General features: G+C 39.0%; 1 protein-coding gene across 6 annotated transcripts in view; it reads left to right on the top strand.

Moving 5' to 3' along the window:
* Positions 1–10,761, top strand: part of nrxn3a (neurexin 3a) — a 200,037-nt gene extending 189,276 nt beyond the window's left edge. Inside the window, exons 23-25 of one of the 6 annotated variants that reach the window (XR_003834345.1) lie at positions 179–269; positions 5,452–5,986; positions 8,032–8,163. Coding sequence is in view for 5 of the 6 variants with exons in the window: in XM_029459905.1 (XP_029315765.1) it covers positions 179–269; positions 8,665–8,969 (396 nt within the window). In the remaining variant the exon portion in view is untranslated. Of the gene's footprint in view, positions 1–178; positions 270–5,451; positions 6,345–8,031 lie in introns of those variants that run through there. The other 5 variants (XM_029459906.1, XM_029459905.1, XM_029459907.1 and 2 more) reach the window with 5 other exon arrangements.
* Positions 10,762–18,813: the final 8,052 nt, after the last annotated feature.

Genomic DNA, 18,813 nt, shown 5'->3' with positions numbered 1-18,813 from the left:
GGAAAAAAAGCCAACAAGTGAAGCTTGAGTCGAGATATTCTTGTCAATCGACCAAGGTTCCATGGTCAAAAGTGAACTTTAATGCTTTCCTTCTAACCGGCTTGGTATATGTTCCCTTGTCTTTGTGTTTTGGGTATCTCTGCTGTGGCCCCTGATGACCAACGTTCTGCTCCTGCAGCACACGGCAGAGGACATTGTGTCGTCTGCAGAGTGTTCGAGTGACGACGAAGACCTGGAGGAGTGTGAAACTAGCCATGCAGGTGGGCTAGGTTAGTTTGCATTTGCTTGCTTTTTTTGTGCTTTCACTCATCTGCACCAGAGGATTAATGTATCCTCAAAGCATCACACCCCCATGGTTAAACAAAGTGTAACTTCATAACACACCCAATGTAGTAAGCGTAAGCTTAGCTGCACTTCACATTATCACTGGATTGTTAAATGCACAGTTCAGATTCAAATTGAAAATCGTTGAACTGGTGCATCTGTCATACGGAAAGTTCCTTTAGTTTCTTTCAGTAACCCAGAAAGCCATTAATCGCATAAGCTACACTTGCACATGGGGTCTTCCAAAGTGGTTAACATGGTCACCAATATACATACAAATTATGTGTGCAGAGAGGAATATTAAGGGTTAGTACATGTCATCACAAATGTGCAAAATTTGTATGATGGTGAACCATGTTATCTGCACTGATGCTGCATCGTGTTTGAGTCCACCGCTCCTGCCATTTACTGCTTTACTGATCTTCATTTTAAAACAATACATTTTGTCTTCAGTGTTGTCTAGACTACAGTGATGTTTTGTCTTCATTTGTGTTTTCCCATATTGGCTTATGTTGGTACGTGTAATAGAGAACAGATATCAATGAATTTCTGTGTACAAGTTTTTTTCTTTATTTGGGTCATACTTTTGCTTTTAGGTGTACTTGTTATTCTGTCTTTTTTGTATCTAAATATGAAAAATTCAAAAAAGTTGAAGACTTGTGATAACTTAGAGAGACAGTTTGAAATCATTTGGGAATTTCCATATTTTAGCAACATAAATTTAGAACACAGCAAAGAGCCATGTTGTCACTTCTATACTAAGTATCAGACTGGCACACACCCTTCTGATGTGCATGGCAGTTGGATTCTTTTTCTAAAGGGTTTTTTAGTTTGAACATGTTCATAACATGTTTTTGTGTATAGCTATAACCCATTTAAAACAATGCAACATAACCTTTCAAATATAATATAATTATACATCATTAGTAACTGATAATCTCCTTTAAAGTGCTGCTGTTGGGTGTTAATGGCAGGTCAGCTTCAGTACTTTGTTCATGTTGTGGTCCAAGTCCTGTAAATACATATACTTCATACTCACATATCATATAAAACACCTGGGAAAATTATACAAATGACAGTTAAAACTTGCTTATAATACATTGACAGGAATTTCTATTAAGGCCATATTGACCATACAACCAGAACAATAGCTCAGTTACATTTGCATCTAACATGATGGTGAGCGACTCTGGCAATAAAAAGCTTGGAGAACTGAACACGTTCCATGACATCTCAGAAGAAAATCAATATTTTGCTTCAGATTGTGAAATATTTGAAGTCTAATGGTAACATTCAGAAACATGATTGGTGAGCATGTTAGCACTGTTCTGCTGACCACCAGTAGGTTCTTCCTTTTGATGGTCATTAACTTTGTTCAAACAGTATGTGAAAGGTTGTGGTGTAAATGGGTTTGAAGCTGTGCTGTGTAGCCGCAGGTTCATGGGGTTTTGGGAAGAAAGACAAAGACAGGGCCCCAGTCATCCAGTCATGTGTTTACACAGAAATTCACACCATTCTAACCCTAACATCACGTTGACAGCGGCATGCTTTTACTTCAAATGTCCTTTGTTGTATTATTTGGGGAGTTAATGCTATTACCTGATCTTTTTTGCCTTTTCTAAATTATGTTATTGAAACATCATTCTCGTCTACTCGCCAATCATCCAAAAACACACTGTTGTACTTTGTCCGCATCACGTGTGGCATGACGTTTTGTTGGTTGATAATTGTTTCCACATATAGTCTGGGTGCCATGCGGCAAACTCTTCAAATCATTATTTTCAGAGTGACATAATTCCATTGCATGCATTCTGATTGATCCTTGACTCCATGGCGCCGTGTTTAAACTAACTTGGTTGCTTTGTCTGCATTCGTGTTTAAGTTGGAAATCATTTTCCTAAGATATTAAGCACCATTGAATGCCGTCTATCTTACTCCACACCGTCTTCATTGTGTCAGTGTGGCTGTTGTCTGTCTGGTTTGTTTGGAGAAGTTATCAAGTGATTCTGTTCTCTGTGGTAAATCTGTCATGTTCTTCTATCTTTCAATTGATTTCATAAGATGGCAATAAAGAAGGGTTCTTGAAAAGCTAATACTGTAAAGTGATATTTGATGGTCATATAAACAGGTTCTATATTTCTTTGTGGAGACCATAGATGTTCTGACTCTTACAATATGAAACAACCCGTGCCAATGAATAATTAGACAATATGTTTCCACTGCCAAGGTTAATCTCTTAAAGGGGGAGTTTGGATGTGTTGTGGAGTTGTAGTGTAGAGAGGAGGACGGGGTTGGATGGAGGGTCAAACAAACACATGCTGTTTGTGTTCCGAGTGAAACCAAAAGTCAACCGTTAACTTATGTACCTAACTTCATTTACGTATCAAACTTACTTATTTGAACCCAAATTATGATCTTTTCCTAAATCTAATCAAGTAGATTTGTTGCCTAAACATAACCAAGTAGTTTGTTTTGTTGTAGTTTCTGTTTAAATTTAAAATGTTAATGTTTGAATCTGAGTATGTGACGAGTTGGGAACTGGACATTAATTGACATGCTAAAAGCTTAAAATACGTAGACATGACACGCAAAATGTCCTTAAAAGTGGCTCCTTCCCAGGACCTGCAATGGATCACAAATCCCACTTGATAAGTGTTGACCATTTGTTTTAAATATGATTACTGCCTTCAAGGAAACCATTAGTCTCCATTAATTTGACCTTAAACAGAGACGAGTCAGACATGTGCCATCTTATGGAATTTCTATCCAAATACATTTTTACCTACAAAATATTGAATCATGTGTCAAAAGACACTATGGGGTTAAAGCTGGTATCCGTAATATTGTTTCAGTGAAATTCTGCTACATTCTTATGAGTTATGCAACATACAAAGCACAGCTGTGGTTTGACCCTGGCACTGTTTGTCTGTTTGAGTCTTAACCTGAGACTGACTGCCGATCCTCCCCAAAGATAGTGACTGCTGTCACACTGGTTAACTGACGATCTGATGGTATGTTTGTGCGTTTTTCTCAAAGTGCAGGTACTTACTACCATTGCTAGGAAACAACCATAGTGCCTTTTTTGGCATATGTATATGGGCAGAGCAATGTGTGCACACCATCCAAATCCAATTAAAATGGAAGGATTCACTGTGCGTCTGTCCTTTGATTTTCTAGACAACCATTCATCCGATCCACTTCACAGTTGGTGGGTGTATTGCTGAGGACCCTTGGAAGCGTAGTGTGCAGTGTGAAGTTGTTTGGATGAGCGGTTCTAGAGAAAATTGTAAGCAGCAATACCAGATACCAAGCAATCGGCCCGTTCTGGAAAAACACATTTTGGACGGGCACTGCACTTTTTACACATTACCACACAATATTAATATTTATTCTCAGCTCTTTTGTCCTTCCTTTAGTGGGAATATGGATGGCGTTCTGATGAAACACGAACCATACCACAGTTCAATCAAAGCTGATCCCAGCCCCTGTTTCTTTTTCAAAATGTGTTTGTGTTGCAGAATGTTTGGGCTCATGATTTACACCTAACTGCCAGTGTGAAAGCACCCTTGGATCCGCTATGAACTGCTATTTAAAAATATAGATTAGCTGCTCATAGCTTATCGGTTACCACCTGTCATGGTCGACATTGCCAATATGTTTGTATTTTCATGCATCACATTGAACAGTTGAGGTCCATCAGTGTCTAATGTGATTAGTTGGAACAAGTTTGGCAGGTTAAGACGCTCTGCAAGCTGTCACACAAACCATGACAGCACAGGGCGACAACATGCACAATGTTATGGATATCAGCTCTAAACTTGTCTTTAGCATAGTTGAATCCTGAAGAAATTGCATTACACATATAGCACATGACAAAATATTATTTAAATATGTTTTATGTTATATTTTTTTCTCTCTTCCCCACTGCTATAAGTTAAATGTGAGCTGTGTCCCAATTGCATACTACACACTAATAACCAGGTTTTTTTGGGAGGGGGGTGGGGGAGGGTGTGTGTGCACACTGGAGAAGTGACAAAATGATGTATACTCAAACATGCGAGTTTGCATACAGAAGTGTGGGGATTCACACTGAAACAGAAGTCAGTCAGCTCCAGCTCTTCACAGCTGGAGTTGACTTCTGTCTGCACATGTGCTGTATCAGTGTCACATGTTGTCTCTTGCCAGTACAAACTTAACTCACTATGCATTTATAGTAAGGGATTGGGACATGGTGTCCATCTCCTATTTTAACATTAGTCAGTCTTACCTGCTCCCAGTTTGCCGTGTTGTTTATTTTCTACTTTCCCTAAATGCAACTTACTTTAAGCATGCATCAACATCCTGCAGCACAACTAAAACAAAACCAAAAAGTAATAATAACCCATCCTCAGCCAGTCTCTCTGATGAACACCCAGACTGCACTGCCGGTTCATGTTTAAAGACTAACATTACAGATAGATTTTTCATCAAGAAGCACGTGAGAGAGGAGCCCATCCTCCAGTCGAGTGCCTCTCTCCAAAGTGTCTGTTTTATATTGTGTGCATCTGGTTGTAGTGTGTGCTAAATTTTGGCTTTGTTCTTTCATCTTAACATTTTTCATTTTATCCAATTGATCACTGGCATTTTGGTTCTGATTATGGTTTTTTGGCTTATTAAGTATGTTTTTTTTGTCAATCAGATAATATTTAAATCACAGTGTGAATTATATTTTTTGACATAATTAAGACTTTTTGGATTTGGAACATCTTCAGTGATTAACCTGTGTGTTTTATTTCCTACAGTATGATTTCCTGGCAAATATTGAATTAAAAAAGTAAAAGTTCAAAAACATCAACAGTTCTACTAAACTTCAGGCATTTTGTAAATGTTTGCAAAAATCCACAAATTAGCAGGTGAATCAGTTCCCGATCCACTTCAGATAAAAAGGAAAAAAATGGATTTTGACAAAACAAATGAATCCCTGCTGAATACTATTTTGACTGTAAGATAAAAGCAAATGAATTGCATGGCTAAGAAGTTGCAGTTTAGGGTTTGTCAGACTTGTCATTGTTAGAGTTCTTCTGTTCTTTTCTGTAGATGGGCATGTATATTGCTCATTGTTTGTATATCCCCATCCCTTCCTTACAGCCACAAGCTCTAATGCCGCCCGACCGCTTCGTACTGCCTTTACATGGACATGGCAACTGACTTACACTGTCACCCTCATCACCCTCATCTCCTCTGTAGTATGTTCATAGGTCCCTGCCCTTCATCATCTTCTCCCTTGTCTTTAGAGATATTAAAGTATAAAGTCATCCATCCATTCTACACGAAAGATCAAATTACAACTTAAGCAAAAACTGTAACATGAATAGATTTTAGTTACTATTGAAGTGTATTGCAATGAAAAAAAATGTAGATACACATTTTTTTGTAAAAAAACAAATTATTTACCAGGAAAAAAACACATAAAAAACAGAATTATTGTGTTTATTTTTTATGTTATGTGTTGTGGATGTATGTGTTGTTGCCTCCCTGTACCGTCGTGTTTTAAGATAGAACACAATCTACAATGGACAAAAATGATCTTTAACGGTACCAAGCGGCTATCCAACATTCTTACACAACCTTTCCTTTGTAAATTCTTTTCTTCATGCCTAAATCATGCGGGCAATTTGTTGATGTAAGTTGACAATATACAGTATGTATGTTTACTCTCCCTTTTTAATTGTTTTTTGAAGATGCAGTTTGTAAAATGTGAAGAGTGAAGCATCTCATAATGTTTCTCCATATTGTTTATGTTCCAAATAAAGTCAAAACAATGCACAACTCACAAATCCTACATTATCATATGATTTATAGGCTGACTATCTATCAGTGAGTAATGCTCTGAATGTACTTACTACAAACATCTGCTGGAAGCAGGTCATTTAAAATCTTACAAACTGCATCTCCAATCAAGCTGTGGACATGGACAATTGATGAGTCTTTAATAATGTTTTATTGTTTGAAATTATAGAATAAAATTGCCATGATCTACAGAGTTGTGTGCTTGTGAATGTGTATGTTGGTGTTTGTTTTATTGATATACAATGTGCATCAGATTCAGTATGCACATGCTTGATGGCAGTGGATACTTTTCATGTCAATGGCACTTTGAATGTTCACTCCTATGAAATAAATAAATCAAACTTTTGTTTTTGTCACTTCTCTTTAAAAAAAAAAGGAAGTGCCCCTGTCACCAGAACACCTGTAACACCTTGCCAATTGTTGATTGTTAGGACGCACCAACATATTGTTGTATTGTGTGCTGTTCTTTTAATAACTGCACCTTCAGTAATAAGTCATTTTGCATGTATTTTTAAATACATTTGTGAGGGGACCTGGTCTCCTTTTCTTCAGGTGAGCAAGAAGCTACCTGCAAAACTAAGCTGCTAAACACTCACTGGATGAGTTTTCACTCGGCCAATATTTCACCAAGGGTGAGCATTCAGGTGACTTTGCTCTGCCATTGACATAATATAAACTTAAAATTGTTATAGTTAGACAGCCTTTTCTTGGTCACAGAGCTGCTCTTATGCTAGAATCAATAAGCCATTAAGAACTTTGTGGCCAGGTGAAAAAGCAACAGAGGAGAGAGGATAATGAAACTAACATGATCAAGCAGTCATCCGTTAACCTTCCTCTATCGGAATACCTTCATATATTTGTACAAATGTGGTCCTGACTTGCTGATATATGATGTACAAAATGAGCAACTAGAGAAGATTGCATGTAACAAATTGATAACATTTCTTGGTAGTGAACTCGAGGTGATAAAATGCACATTTCTGATATTTAGTTTCCACAAATGTATTGCACATGGCAAGAAGGACTGTTGACTTTATGTGCAATTTTTTGTCATTTCTCGTGACAATTTGCCTGCAATGTGCATCCAGTTTAATATCAGTCCTGATTAACCAAACTGTTCTCTTGAGTATAAAGATTAATTGATTTGCATCTAATGCATTAATGGATCTTATTTAGTTTGTACAAACTATCTTCACTATTCAAGGTGGATACAACTCAAAAACAAAGTGAAATGTGGCTTTAAGATTGGTGTCACTTTTACCTCCAGAACAGCTCTGTCTAAGAAAAGATTGTAGAACTATAACTGTTCTGTGTTAGCAGCAGGTTTAAGATGATTGGAGAGCCATTGAGCTGTGGCACTGTTGTCACTTCTAGTATGATAGCAATCTGTGGTTTAGACAATATGTTTAATTTTATCTAAATTAATGTTACTGCATGTGCTGTGAAATTAAAGGTTTCCTTCTTATTCAATAAATGGGAAAAATGGGGCGGAAAGGGAATAACAATAAATATATTTATACAACTAATATAACTGTTAACTGCTAAATAGATTTTATTTATAAGTTTATTATTTTACTTGACACTTTCTTAACTCATAGAAGAAAGCATACTTCAGCGAGCACATTTAATTTAAAGCTCGATGTTTCTGGCTCACCCTTGCACACCTCTTAAGCCTTTGAAATATATAATAAACGCCAATTTTCCTTTTTATTGTGTTGATTTAGCAGTCTTGAATTGATATGGCAAGTTTATATTTGGTGGATTTGGGTTTAGTTGTTGCCTGTGTTGTTGTTCTGTAGAGATGTATCTTATTTAGTGTATTTCCTAAAACCCTCATGCTGCCATCTAACACGAGTGCCTGTCTGTCTCCAACCTCAGGAGCTGAGTTAGTCATCCCAGTACTTCAGGATCCATTAGCGCACCCCTCTGTAGCTCCTCGTGCACGCTTCATTCCCACTCCCTCAACCCACCACCCACTCCTCACCATTATTGAGACCACCAAAGAGTCCCTGTCCAAGGCTACTGAGGGGGGGTACCTTGCTTGTCGGACCGAGGCAGCGATGATTGTGATGATGATGGCTTGGTGATATCGGGGTATGGCTCTGGGGAAGCGTTCAAGTCTAACCTGCCCCCTACTGATGATGAAGATTTTTACACGACCTTCTCCTTGGTAACAGATAAGACCTTATCCACGTCAGGCTTTGAAGGTGGCTACAAAGCTCACACACCCAAGACTTTTAGACCTAACAAACCTTCAATCTCCAGACGCGGTAGGACTACCACTACTGCCATACTACTAACCGCCGACCAGAGCCGCACCACCGCCACCTCTGCCTCCACCGCAACCCTCCACAATGCGCCGGCCAAACAGCCGGCTGGCAAAATGAATAACCGCGAGCTAAAACCCCAGCCCGACCTAGTGTTGCTTCCATTGCCCACATCCTTTGAGGTAGACTGAGTAGCTGAGGGGCCCATTAATAACCTCCCCAATGTTCCGTAATATACCCACAGCACTCCCCACAGAGCCGGGCGTCAGGCGAGTTCCAGGACCCTCGGAAGTGGTCCGTGAATCTAGCAGCACCACCGGGATGGTCATCGGAATAGTGGCGGCAGCTGCCCTGTGCATCCTCATCCTTCTGTATGCCATGTATAAGTACAGAAACAGGGATGAAGGCTCCTACCAGGTGGACGAGAGCAGGAACTACATAACCAACTCAGCTGTGCAGAGCAATGGCGCTGTCATGAAGGACAAACAGCAGAGCTTGAAAGGCAGTAACAAGAAACAGAAAAATAAGGATAAGGAGTATTATGTGTGACTGTGAGACTTTCAATAACATGAGAAAGTGAAGAAAGAAAGCACTAAAAGAACATTTACTTCTCAGTTTCCTTGCGAGAAGCTATGACAAATGATGGTATAACATGGAACTTGAATTATCCTATACTGTGCTGAGTAGTTGAACTGATGATATGTACTGTAATATAAAGCACACTTACTATTGTAAGCATAACGACAAGGCTAAATAGCAACTTTAGAGACCTTACTCTTCTATCTGGTCTGGTCTGAGACGTTATCAGTATAGAAATATTTCACAGCTACATCATTCTCCTAAGTGACTTTTAGAGCTATGTGATCCTTGGCATTAAACAAAAAACGTTTTTGTAAAATTGTTAATTACAAAAGGCTCATAATCTTATACATTTTCAGCATGTAAGCAACATGTAGTGCTTAACAACAGGGGGTCAGGCACACCGTCATTGTAAAAGTAAAAAAGGATTCTTGTTGTATCAGAGTATGACACATTTTCTACATAATACAAGTGTGGTGTCTAACTTATTTTTGCTTTGAGCAAAAGGAAAAAATGACAAAAAGAACAGCAAGAAAAGAAAAATATTTCTGTGTATAAAATGATACCATGTAAGCAAGTTGCCATGGGCAGATTTCTTAAAAATCTGTTTGCTCTGGAATCTGACTCACCACAACTATCCTCACAGATGGATTCACCTTGTGGAAAGAAGTGGCCGGTTCTTTTGGTAAAAAGCAACTGATTGTAAAATGCATGCCATCCTAATTCTACAGTAAAGTCCAGTACAGTAAATGTCCAGTATACAGTGTTCAACTTGGACCATGTTCTCTTAATTAATGCCAAACAGTTCTTCATTATCAGATCAGATCTCAGATCTCCTCCTTTTGAACCCCTCAAAAATGTTAACCATGGAAAAAAGGATCTCTTACGAAAAAAGGTCCATTATTGATGCACAGCCAGTGGTGGTTTTATCTTTTTGCAAAACTGTATGTTGGTTCATTGCCTGTCGTTCTCTTTTTCTATGAAGGTGTCAGGAGGAAGACAAATGCAGTACGACAACACTGTTAACAATACGATGTATACAGAAATAAATCTAATGTTGAAAGTGTGAATTCTATCTGCTGTCACAGTGAACTGTGTCAAAAAACAAGACATTTGTTTACATATTTTATTACATGCTAGCTGTTGTACTTTGTAGGTAGGAAATTGTATATATACCATGACAGTTGTAAGTTTTAGTACCTCTATTGTACAGACTGAACATATGGTTTATCAGCGTATTTTATGACAGAATCTATTAACTGTTGATTTACATGAAGAAAAAATTTAATCGGAATGTGGAGAATCATATTGATATTTCATAAAGAATAAAATGTATTGTTAGCCTAGAGATCTAACCAGAGATGTTTCTAAAGTTGCATGAATATTTAACTAATTGCAGGTATCCAACAAATACAAGGTGCCCATCCTTCTGTATCATGGCTTTCTTATTCTGGGTTACACTAGTGATATTTCTTTTTCAAAGACAATGAAGTCAGAGCTATGACAAACATAGAAAGACAAAAAGGATGGGAGTTCAGAGTTGAAAAATGTGGGAATGGTTACCTCAAATCATCGTCTTTTCATTAGCAAACAATATTTTACTGTCCGTTTATGTTTTCATTATCTGCCATCGCCATTTTATGATGTGGAGGTGCAGTCTTTTTCTGGCCTGAAATTCACATGTTTGTGTTTTAATTCGGTTTTTTCATAACCTTTTTTCATCAGTTTGATAAAAAATAAAACATTCTTTTTCTCTCTGAAATTATACTGTAGTCCTTGGATGAATCCAATTATGCAATTAAGCACGGCAATACTATACCACTTTAACATCTTCCCCCTTTCTCACCATAGACTCAGCAGGAAAGATACAATGAGGCATCTTTAAAGCCCCCAAAAAACTTGGTATTAAATCTTTAGTTTTCCTCTACAACATTGAATATTAATGACGAAATTAGCAACAATCAACGTTCAGTATCATCGGGACTGTGTGGATGTGGTTTGATCAGAGTTTATTGACAGTGGCCAGTGATACATGAAAATATGTGACATGACCATCTTCCAACCAGAAACCAGGACCCCCTATGTCGGACCCCATTGCTCATTGTGAGAAGCTGTTTGATAAAAATATGTTTTAGGACCTTTAAAAGATGAGTTTTGATACTGGTAAAAGTCAGTAGGTATTCCTTTATTCACATTCTCTTCAGACTGAGAGATGAGGCAAGAAGCTTCACTTAGAACACCCATCTTTAACTCATGGGAGAATGTAATGTACATTGGCCAATCACAAAATAAAAATAAGTCAAAGAATCTATTTATTTACTGATACTTATACAGATCAGTTCACAGCGACAGGAAAATTCCTTGTGTGTACGGGAAGAGTCTCTTTCACGTTCCCGCTCCACCACGTTTCAATTATATCATCTTCAGCAGCCAGGTTTCCAAAATGGTTCTGAACCGAAGAATGCAACAGTTGAACTGGTGGGGGAGATTGAAACCCTTTTTCCCTCCTCCTCACTGACAAGATGTGTAGGAACAGCAGCTCTCCATCCTCTTCTTGCTCACTAGTTAGATTGATGTTATTGATGTGTTTGATGACGCTGCTGATACTGGGGGACTGCACTTAAGTGAACGTGTAGCACATACTGGTACTAGATGTCAAGTGGGGTTGAGCCAAGGGCAGGGAAATCTGTTAAAAATGTTCCATCTACCAGTTAACTACAATGGAGGAGATTATACAACTCATTAACCCATGATTATACCCTTAGTTTGCTTGCAAAATTCTCTTTACATAAATATGGTGTTAAACTCTAGCAGGCGGATGATCTGAATCAGTTCCATCGTGCAACTAATAACCATCACTTATTCGTCAGTGGGGATTCTGGGAACGCAGTGATATCAAAGAATACCGAATTGTGTGAGTGGAACCAAAACCTTAATGTTTTAAATCTTCTTTTTTTGCACTTAGCACTGGTGCTACATAGGTCAAAAGATTTGTAGTACAGACCACAAAATTGTAGCATGAGTAAAAAATAGTAAAATAATGTGTTGGGGGGAGTAGAGTATACAGAAATAGTTTAGAATTTATTTTATTTATTTATTTTATTTTTCATTACATTAATCTGCACATAGCATGGAACATGTAAAGCGTGTTGAGGGGGCTTCAGCGCTTCCTACAAATAGGTATTATGAAAACCATCAACTGCGAAAAAAGTTTCCCCTTTCTTACTGCAATACAGTGTATAAGTATTCTATAGTTTTTTTTTATTGATAAGGACTGTATCACGCACAAAAACATTGAGATGTTAATTAAAGGAAGATTTTCCAAGTCTCCCACAGAATCCAGACAGACCACTGGAGAGGGTTCAATCCAGTCAGCTATAGATTACCTCACATACAAGGACAGAAGGGATACAAGGAGCATTTACCGTGATTGTACAACACAGGGTTGTGCTACAAAATGCAGTTATAGTCCCATTCTGCTACATAAGACAAACAAAAAAAAAGGCAAAAAGCTATTGTTTTGTGATGGAGTTTGGAGGATGAGTTGTTGAGTGTCACAGCCTGAGGAAAGAAGCTGCTCTGTAGTCTGAAGGTACGACAGTTACTTACAGATACTTGTGAATCTCTTGCCAGGTGGCAGCAGGTTGACCAGGCTGTGGTTGGTGTGGGTCCTTTAATATCCTGTTGGCTCTTTGCAGACTCCTCCCCTCACCAATATCACTGATGCTCGTAGATTGGTACCAATCAGTCCTTTGGTTTGTTTCTGTTCAGTGTTTTTACAATGATTTGGTACAGGGTTTTTCCTGAGGCCTCCTCCAGGCAGGGTGTGCAGGCTCCAACAGAGGACCAGAACACTCTTCAAAATCCAATGGAGCCGCGACCAGCCGAACCTCCGGGACCAGAGCCGGGCGGTAACTTGCAGCTTAACCTCTTACAGTGTGGGCGAATTTACCCGAAAATACCAACAAACGACATACCCAAAGCAAATTAGAAGCTGCTTTTCAACTATTTGCACCAGATGCATGGTTTTGGTCTCATTCACTCTTCTGATCTGGCTTGATTCCGTTATTTCCTGCCCTGTGTCTGAGAGAAGTGAGTGGATTACCCTCTTCTGTCCATTCTTTTTCTCCAGGCTGAACAAGAAGCTAGAGGGAGCATCCATCTCGGTGGCGTTTTGAAGCCGGGACCGGACCAGTGCACCCTGTACTATAACGTCTAGCAGACAATTTTATAAAAGAAACATTACATAAAAGCAAGGAATGATCTGTAAAACCAGCAGCTATAATACTGCACATTTTAAAAGTATTAAAATTATGTTTAACCTCTTACCGCGTGGACAGCTGGTAGGAGTTTTATTGTGCCATGTGTTGTGTACATTCCATCATGCTGGATGTGTTTTTTTTTGGTGCAAATGGTTGAAGAGTAGCTTTCAATGCACTTTGGGTATGTCGTTTGTAGGTATTTTCGGGTAAACACCTTAAGAGGTTAAGACAATAAATACGGTCTAGTCTGGCTGAGGAGATTCTACTCTCTCTGAGGTGGGACCATGTGTACAGTCTGCTGTCTGCATGCATCCTCCTCCATATATCCACCAGGTTATGAGAGTGGACCAGCTGCCTTAGAGCATGCTGGTACTGCATGGTTGCGATCTAAAGATACATTTTCTGTACAGTTAAAATCTCCCCGCCAGAGACCCCTACCGCAGCCTGATTTAGTATGTCGACCACCGATGTTTACATTGCCGCTACCGGAAACACCCGACGCCATGTTCTGACGTCACAAGTAGAATACAGTTTACCAGTTGAATACACAGACAGCACGGCAGAAGCGGCAGAAGCGGCAGACGTGGCGATGTCGGACTCTGGCTCGGATATTTCGACAGAATCGAGTGACAGTGAATCGTCAATAGACTCGTTGCACCTTCAAGAAGAGCAGTTTATTGAAGAGGATGCCGGTGTCGTGGATTTAGATCATGCGGGCGAGTTTAACGTGGTGGAAACAGAGCAGCTCGAGATACAGTATTCAAAATGGAGACACAAACGGGAGCGAACATGCGGATGATGGTGATGGTGATCCTGGATTTGGCGGAGATCCTGTGCGGCAACAGAACACAGACAGGTATATACATTTGACTATAGTTCATAGAACTTCCCAATAAATAGTGAATACATCATAATAAAACGTAACATTATACTAGATTGTAAATAGATCGCAAACTATCCTATATCGAATCGATAGCTTGGTTTCCTTGAATTGTTATGAACCCGACTAGTTGTCCGCAAATTGCTCGATAGCTAAATATTTAATTATTTCTCTACTTGGACACATCGATGTCTGTAAAGCTTGATAACTTGATAACTTGATTGTTTCTCGAAGTTTCTGTGGTTGAGGTTCTATCGTTGTGTCTGATGTCAAACATCATATATTACATGGCTGTATATAAAGCATTAGCTATTAGCTAACAAACAGACCGGAGGAGAGCGCTGGTTTATGAAGTATAGTCTGCCTACTGACTGTCTCACGGCTGCCTATAGTAGCCGGAACACTTACCAGATGTTCATGGAAGTTACGATGCCGTAACTTTACGAGATTTACGTGAAACAGGTAACAAGTTGCTACTAGATAGATCCTACCTCTGTACGACCATAACAGGCTTATGAGCTGCTTACGAGCCTGTCGTGAAACACAGGCATATAAATAGTATGAAATTAAGATGACGTTAATATTGACCTTTTTTCTGGATATTGCATATTGTGTACATGTCCTTACCATTCTTCCTTTGTACCATTAGGTGTACATGTGAAAACTGTACAGTTATGGAAGCAATTGAAGAGCTGCTGCCAAGAAAAGGATGTCATGGAGGAATTCAATGAATATGAGGGACATGGTGCAAACATAACCTGCTTAACAGATCACCCAGGATTCAAATCAAAGTGTTTGGATCTTTGGGTGTTGCAGACAGCCTACCAAAGGTATTCGAAGAGGGACAGACAAAAAGCAGGTGATCAGCCACGTAATGAATAAGTTACTTGTGTGCACAAATGTGTAGAGCTCAAAAACTTTGATGTATTTTTGGGAAGTTGAAAGGTCACTCTGGCACAGTCACAGAATATATAGATAAATAAGTAAATAAGGTTGAAGTGATTACCATTGACATGCATTATCTTGTACTTTACAGAATGTATCACTATGTGGAATACTGCCAGCTGGTGAGATTTTGTTGGGAATACTTGGTAAGAACCACAGAATGCCATCATGTACTACACGTCGTTCAAGTATCAGCACTTTATTAGAGTCAATAACAAAACACAATGTCAGTTCAGTGATTGAACATGCTTCTATACAGCACAACAGCATCCCTCTTGTTTGGTTCTTCCACCGACTGCTGAGTGGAGCTGGGACTTCGAAAGGTTCCTCATCAACATTGTCTTGGCACAAAGCATTGAGTCTCGGTCAAGAGTTCAGTGACATACTCTGCAAAATATATGTTTTATAATCAAGCAATATATAATATGTATGTATGTATGTATGTATGTATGTATGTATGTATGTATGTATGTATGTATGTATGTATGTATGTATGTATGTATGTATGTATGTATGTGTGTGTATATGTATATTATGATGCTGACCTTTGAAACAACCAATTTGCAGTCCAGCTGACCTGACACGGGGTTGCGCCTGCATGGACTTGTGGTGTGTCCGTGGAGGGGGATCCATCTGCACAGCAATTTCTTTCTGACATGTCTGAAATTTACAAAACACAACTTTACTAATAAATCTTTCAAACCAGCTTGAAATTATATCAAATTAAACAAATATATGAATTATGTACATGCATGTGGTGATTGTATTTTTAACACGTCATGTGCAGGTCTAATGGTACTACAACTGTAATGTACAGATGACTGTATACTTACTGGTGTACACACAGCTTCCTCCCCAGTGTGGATGTCCAATAGATGGTTCCTGATCATACAGGTATCCTCAGTTCTGTCAGTGGCTTCATTCACCAATGTTTCAATACCTATGTAATAATAGGGTGATAGTTAAAAGTTAAATAGACTCACGCTTTTACTCAAACTACAGAATAAAATGGGGAAGCCTGTTATAAACATTGAATCTATACTTAATTAAGCTAATGAAGTGTAATTAGCTAAAGTTATTAATACTACAAACAATAACACACAGATCCTCCTCTCTCCTCCCCTCCCTCTCTTCTTCTCCCTCTCTATCTGTATGCATTTATGTAAATGTATGTTACTAACTCATCATCCGGGGCATCATCCCCGGAGTGTCTGTCTCTCATGTGGCAGGTTGCCACTGATAAAGTTTATGTCAGGATCAGGAATCGTGGCTGCGCCTGCTGCCCTGGTCCTGCTGGACACCGGGAAGCCTTATTGACATTTTCCTGGATTCATCCAAACTTTCTCTTTTTCAACAACATTCTCTGTCAAATGTTGTATTTGTACTATGTTGTTTATCCTGTACATACGACATCTATTGAACGTCTGTCCGTCCTGGGAGAGGGATCCCTCCTCAGTTGCTCTCCCTGAGGTATCTTCCATTTTTCCCCCTTTAATTGTGGGGTTTCTTTTAGGAAGTTTTTCCTTGTGCGATGCGAGGGTCTAAGGACAGAGGGTGTCGTAACCTGTACAGACTGTAAAGCACACTGAGACAAATGTATAATTTGTGATATTGGGCTATACAAATAAATTTGATTTGATTTGATTTTATTTGTCCATTCATTCTCGTAATGATTGACAGCAGTCTTTGCTGGACGCTTCAACGCAGACGAACACTGGCGGCGGCTGTATTCTACTTGTGACGTCAGCGCCCGAACATTGCCGAAGTGGATGCTCTCGGCGCAGCGACCGATTGTTGTTAGCGGAAGTCATTTTTATGCTGTTATGATCGTGATTTATTACGAATACATCAATATTAAAAATATATATATGGCACATTTTATGGCCTCTGCTTCTCTGGCCACTACGGTGACTGAGAAAGATGAGCTGGGACCAGAGGTAATAAATATATGTATACATATATATATGTATACATATATATATATACATACATATATACAGTATGTATATATATATATATATTGATAGATACCCAGAGACTAAACACACAGTAGAAACTGAGAACAATACTCTCAACTACTCACCATGCTGTAAGTAGGGAGGATAAAGCAACAACCAATGTGAGTCATCACATACACTGAGAATGACTCTTGTAGTGTTCAGAGTGTCATCAAGGCTGTTCTTGCTTGCAACTATACAAGACAAGTCATCCACAGCCGTCAACACTCTGGAAGACTCCTTGTGTTTTTATTGATGGTATGGATAGTGTTTTGTCAGAGATATTATCTTATATATTTTGAAAAGGAATTTCTTTGAGGGATGTTATTTAACTCTGGTGTTGCGGGAGGAAGATCTAGGTTGGGTGGGCATAATGTTACATTTTGTTTGCATGGATTATTTAAATTGCTGATATTCCAGAAATTGTTTGCCGTACTCTGGTCCAAATTTAATTAAAACCAGGGTATTATTATGGAAGATATGTTTGAAATGTTTGATGACTTTTTTGCTCCATGTTCAGAAAGTGGTCAATGGTCTCTTGTTACTTAGAAAATCAATATTGTTGTAGATGGGGAAAATTGTTGTTGGTGATTTTGTGTATTTTCTTCCAGGCTATTTCTGCTCTTGTTAATGTTTTGAAACAATGATGACATTTGGATAGATTGACTGAGATCTATGGGAAATCTGAATGTCTTTACAACAGAGATGTGCTGGGATTGAAATACAGTGGAGGACTTTTATGGGAGCACCTAAGGGCGCAAGCCTAATAAATCTTGGCAGTAATTTGAACTATAATTCGGTGATGGTGAGTTGAGTTGGGATCACGTACAATAGGCTTACTTCACTGAACCGCTGGTTGCCTCATTTGTCTAGAGAGCAGGGATTTTGTTTTGTTGATAACTAGCCTTCTTTCTGAACTCCATCTCTGATCTCTGATCTCCTTAAGCCTTATATTCTATCCCGTACTCTCTGCTCTCAGAATACAGGGTTCCTGTCTATCCCCAAAGTTAAAAAGAAGTCAGCTGGCTGCAGGACCTTTTCCCTCTGGAATAACCTCCCTGTTGACTGCCTCTATTGATGCCTTTTAATCCAAGCTTAAAACTCATCTTTTCACCTTAGCTTTTAGGTATTTACTTATTCTTTAATGTCTACCATTAGCCTTCCGGCGTGTTGGTCTCAGTCTCAATAAATCTTTTAAGCCTAGGACAGCATTACTGAATGTCTGGCTGGACATTGTGTGCAAGAGGACACGTGAAAACACAGCTTGAGGGTGATTGCCCAGAGTGTGCCACAAAAGCTTTTTTTTCACACCACTATCCAAGGTCTTACATTTGTTGCCACAAATAACAAACAAAAAACAAGTAATAGGTGAAGGTGACAATGTAAGGGTGTGGAAAGTGAAGAGAATGGAAGAAAGAGGTAACATTTGTATGGAAGAATTTCTGGTTACAGGTGCATGGAGAGAAGCTAAAAAAACGTGACTGGGACAGAAGAGTTGGTTTGAAAGGCAGGGGCATGTGTACTAAATGCACCCATCCCTCCCTCCCTTTCCTTAATGTATTCTTTACTACTCTGTCCTCCTTCAGCCATGCTCTTTCTCCTTGGATTAATCGGTAAATCTGAATGAACAAAAGTTCAGCCTGGATGAACAGAGGGTCAGCCGGAGCAGACTTTCAGAAACTTCTATGTCAAATTAACCCTAAGGCCTGTCCTTACAAAACCTGAGCTGC

Source organism: Cottoperca gobio, chromosome 22 (assembly GCF_900634415.1).
Source record: "Cottoperca gobio chromosome 22, fCotGob3.1, whole genome shotgun sequence".
Lineage (NCBI taxonomy): Eukaryota > Metazoa > Chordata > Actinopteri > Perciformes > Bovichtidae > Cottoperca > Cottoperca gobio.
Note: the sequence above shows the minus strand (reverse complement) of the source record. Positions and strands in the feature narration are given on the sequence as shown.